Genomic DNA, 4,971 nt, shown 5'->3' on the forward strand with positions numbered 1-4,971 from the left:
GATGGATGATTGCCAAAAAGCTTTTGACAGGATCAAAGATTATATGTCAAAACCCCCTATATTGGTCCCACCTGAACCTGGTAGGCCTTTGTTTTTATATCTATCGGTGATGGATAATTCCTTTGGGTGCATTCTGGGGCAACATGATGCAACAGGCAAAAAGGAAAAAGCAACCTATTATTTGAGCAAGAAGTTCACCAATTATGAGGTTAAGTACACCATTTTAGGAAGGACATGTTGTGCCTTGACTTGGGTCGCTCAAAAGAAGAGACATTATCTTTTGGCCTACACGACTTATCTTATATCCAGAATGGATCCTTTGAAGTACATCTTCCAAAAGCCAATGCCCACTGGCAGGCTCGCAGAATGGCAAATCCTGCTCACAGAGTTCGACATCGTCTATGTCACTCGCACCGCGATGAAAGCACAGGCTTTGGCAGAGAATCCAGTTGATGATGAGTACAGGCCACTTAGCACATACTTCCCAGACGAAAAGGTCAACTCAATAGAGGAAGTAGTTCGAGACAATCACCCTATATGGAAAATGTATTTTGATGGGGCTGTCAATATAAAAGGAGTTAGGATCGGGGTAATCCTCGTCTCACCTATTAGACATCATTACCCTGCAACAGCTTGACTTCGGTTCTTCTGTACCAATAATACCGCAGAATACAAAGCTTGTATCATGGGTTTGAAAATGGCCATCGATCTGGATGTGCATGAACTATTGGTTATGAGAGATTCTGACTCGCTTATCTGGCAAGCCCAAGGAAAATGGGAGACTCGATACATCAAGCTTATTCCGTACAGACAATATGTGCGACACTTGAGCAAAAGATTCAAATCCATCGAGTTCAGGTACATTTCCCGATTTCACAATGAGCTAGCCGATGCCTTGGCTTCTCTAGCCTCGATGCTCCTTTATCCAGGAAACACTCTTATTGATCCACTAGAAATCCAAGTTCGGAATCAACACGGTTACTTCAATACAATTGAGACAGAACTAGATGGTGAACCATGGTATCATGACATAAAACGACTCCTGAAAATAAGAGAATATCCAGATGATGCTAAAGAAGATCAAAAAAGAACTATAAGGCAGCTCGCCAGTGGTTTCTTCCTGAATAGGGAAATTCTGTACAAGAGGACCCCAGATTTGAACTTGTTGAGATGCATAGGTGCTACAGAAGCAGAGCAGATCATGAGTGAAGTGCATTCGGGGGTATGCAGACCTCATATGAATGGATATGTTTTGGCGAAGAAGATTCTGCGGGCAGGGTATTATTGGCTTACTATGGAGCGAGATTGCTTCAGATTTGTTCGCAAGTGTCACCAATGCCAGATTCATGGTGACCTGATTCACTCGCCTCCTTTGGAGTTGCATCCCATGTCCTCTCCTTGGCCTTTCATTGCTTGGGGAATGGATGTTATTGGGCCGATCGAGCCAAAGGCTTCAAATGGGTATAGATTTGTTTTGGTTGCAATTGATTACTTCACCAAGTGGGCGGAAGCCGTTACTATCAAAGCAGTCACCAACAAAGTAGTGGTAGACTTTGTTCATTCCAACATCATCTGTCGCTTTGGTATCCCAAAGACCATTATCACTGATAATGCAGCCAATCTAAATAGTCATTTGATAAAAGAGGTATGCGAACAATTTAAAATCATGCATCGCCATTCTACCCCTTACCGGCCAAAAGCCAATGGAGCCGTTGAAGTGGCAAACAAGAAAATCAAGAAGATTCTTAGGAAGATGATCCAAGGTTCCAGGCAATGGCATGAAAAGCTGTTTTTTGCTCTTTTGGGATACCGCACGACTGTTCACACATCTGTTGGTGCAACACCGTATCTGTTTGTATATGGAATTGAAGCTATAATACCCGCTAAAGTTGAAATTCCATCTCTTCGAATTATTGTGGAATTAGAGATTGAAGAACAACTGATGTTGATCGACGAAAAATGGCTAGCAGCAGTGTGTTTCGGCCAGTTATATCGGCAAAGAATGGCACGCGCTTACAATAAGAAAGTGCACCCAAGGCAGTTTGAGGTAGGCCAGTTGGTTTTGAAAAGCATCCTTCCACACCAGGTAGAAGCTAAAGGAAAGTTCACCCCGAACTGGCAAGGATCCTACATCATCAAGAAAGTGTTACCAAAAGGGGATTTGCACTTGGTAGATGAAAAAGGACGGGTACCAGACATGACTATTAATGTAGATGCAGTCAAAAGATATTATGTCTGATATATACCCACTGTAGAATTTTCACGCATTGATTTTCTCATATCAAAGTGACGAAGGCTATCGTTTTCTCGCTATTCCAAATAGGTGTCACCCTTCTGTTAATCCTTTTGAGTCGTATTTGTCTTCCTTGTTTCTCACTTTTTGGAACCTGTGTACTTGTAAGAAAAGCCAAACAACAAATCTCTGAGTCATTGAACTACGTCCGACCTGATTCCGAAAGAATACGTAGGCAGCCTTACCCTGGGTTCGGTCCCATCAGAACAAAAATCCATATTCTCAATACTCCAAAACTGGGGAAGAATTTTGTTTTATTTCACGGTTTTTCTATAAAAACGGTTCCAAAAGTTGTAATTCAGTTCAAGGTTCATTTTGCCTTTTTACCTTTCAAGAACTTCTGATCGATGTTTTTTGAAAATGTTTGAAGTCCCTATGCCAACGGCGTTGGGTAACCTCCCTCATGAAGTATATTAGTCAAAAAAAAGGAAGAAAAAGAAATGAGAGAGTCTTATCGGTGAAAACTCGTACGGGCACTATAAGGCGATAGTGAGCAGAGAAATGAGAGAGTCTTATTGGTGAAAATCCATATGGGCCCCATAAGGTGAAGGTTAGTAGAGAAATGAGAGAGGTTAGTTAGCAAAAACCTACAAAGGGTGGTACTAGCCGAATGAGGGTTTTTGATTCTCCGGCATGAGCACAACTAAGAAAAATTCACGATGAATATTTGCAGTGGATTTTGAGAATTAGACAGATCAGACGTCCAGTCCAAAATGCATGTCATGATTCATTGAAGTCGGCACATACCTCCAGATAAGTCTCCCTATTCCTTTCTCCGAAAGGGACACCTTTTGTTCAAGCCCAGTTCTTTTTCACTTTCGATTATTATTTTATTTTTACCCATATTTTTCTTTGAGTCCCTTTCGGTCTAATCCTACATCAAAAGTGAAGCAAAGAAATGGCTGCAAAACTAGCTACAGTTTCCCCATAATATCGAGCACAATTTGGGGCATATATGGCATTGACGAAGGCATGAATCCATCTGTGATCTCATTTGATAAGGCGAACAAAGTGTATAAAAGAAACTGAAAAGGTCTCCTAAGCAAGACCTGCTTCATGAGAAAAGTTGATAAGCACTACAAACACAAACTGATACTAGGTGCAAGACAACTTAGTTTGATTGTAAAGAAAAATAGCCTTGCCTTAGAGACAAGGGTAGTGGTACCATGGACATCTGGGTATGAAACAGTTGGGGGCAAAATTGGAAAGCCAAGGTCTCCAGAAAATGATGCAGAGCAATCGAGCATCTCGGTACCACGCTGACAGAACCGGCTCTTCGACAGCAGTGGCCGTGAATCAAACTACTCAAGGCATCAAGGCCACAAACCAACCACCACTATGAAAACTCACAAATTTTTCTTTGTTTGAAGCAAGAACAAAGCAGTGCAGAATGGCCATTCTAAAAGAACGAATGTCACCAAACGTAAGCTCCTTAAAATTTCCATGTTTCTTTTATTTTTATCATGCATCATTATTGTTCACACCTCCCATTTACGTAGCTTAACCCAGGTAGAACCTTTTTTGCCTAGGGGGATCCAACTCATAGTTCCGGGTAGAAGTACTCTTCGCTCAGGTTGTTTTTACGCAGCTTAACCCGGGTAGAACCTTTTCGCCTAGGGGGATCCAGCTCATAGTTCCGGGTAGAAGTACTCTTCGCTCAGGTTGTTTTTACGTAGCTTAGCCCAGGTAGAACCTTTTCGCCTAGGGGGATCCAGCTCATAGTTCCGAGTAGAAGTACTCTTCGCTCAGGTTGTTTTTACGCAGCTTAACCCAGGTAGAACCTTTTCATCTAGGGGGATCCAGCTCATAGTTCTGGGTAGAAGTACTCTTCGCTCAGGTTGTTTTTACGTAGCTTAACCCAGGTAGAACCTTTTCGCCTAAGGGGATCCAGCTCAAAGTTCCGGGTAGAAGTACTTTTCACTCAAGTTGTTTTTTTGCAGCTAACCCAGGTAGAACCTTTTCGCCAAGAGGGATCCAGCTCATAGTTCCGGGTAGAAGTACTCTTTGCTCAAGTTGTTTTTACATAGCTTAACCTAGATAGAACCTTTTTGCCTGGGGGATCCAGCTCATAGTTCCGGGTAGAAGTACTTTTTGCTCAGGTTGTTTTTACGTAGCTTAACTCGGGTAGAACCTTTTCGCCTAGGGGGATCCAGCTCATAGTTCCGGGTAGAATTACTTTTCACCGAGGCTAGTTTTCGTAGATTAACCCAGTTAGAACCTTTTCGCCTAGGGGGATCCAGCTCATATTTTCGGGCAGAAGTACTTTTCGCCCAGGCTTAGTTTTCATAGCTTAACGCAGGTAGAACCTCTTTGCCTAGGGGGATCCAGCTCATATTTTCTGGCAGAAGTACTTTTTGCCCAGGCTTAGTTTTCACAGCTTAACACAGGTAGAACCTTTTTCGCCTAGGGGATCCAGCTCCTATTTCCGGGTAGAAGTACTCTTCGCTCATGCTTAGTTTTCGTAGCTTAACCCAGGTAGAACCTTTTCGTCTAGGGGGATCCAGCCCATAGTTCCGGGAAAAAGTACTCTTCACCTAGGCTTGCCTTTTGTAGTTTAACCCAGGTAGAACTTTATCACCCAGGGGGATTCAACATTTTTTTCAGTAATACAGGGTGTCAACCCCTGGTTACATTTTCTTTTTTAGTAATACATGGCACCAACCTCTTGTTACATTTCC

The 4,971-nt window shown here is 42.5% G+C and overlaps 1 protein-coding gene across 1 annotated transcript; it reads left to right on the forward strand.

Annotated features, from left to right (window-relative positions):
• Positions 1-697: 697 nt before the first annotated feature.
• LOC138876334 (uncharacterized) lies at positions 698-2,239 on the forward strand. Its single transcript, XM_070155246.1, has 2 exons — positions 698-1,222; positions 1,502-2,239. Exons 1-2 carry the CDS (start codon positions 698-700, stop codon positions 2,237-2,239), a joined length of 1,263 nt encoding a protein of 420 aa, XP_070011347.1.
• The last annotated feature ends 2,732 nt before the right edge of the window (positions 2,240-4,971 follow it).

This window comes from Nicotiana sylvestris, chromosome 8 (genome assembly GCF_000393655.2).
Source record: "Nicotiana sylvestris chromosome 8, ASM39365v2, whole genome shotgun sequence".
Classification (NCBI taxonomy): Eukaryota; Viridiplantae; Streptophyta; class Magnoliopsida; order Solanales; family Solanaceae; genus Nicotiana; species Nicotiana sylvestris.

Coding starts and splice junctions, on each gene's coding strand:
- LOC138876334 (XM_070155246.1), top strand. CDS start 698: ATGGCCATCGATCTGGATGTGCATGAACTATTGGTTATGAGAGATTCT. Junction 1,223..1,501: donor TGAGTGAAGTGCATTCGGGG/GTATGCAGACCT, acceptor TACTTCACCAAG/TGGGCGGAAGCCGTTACTAT.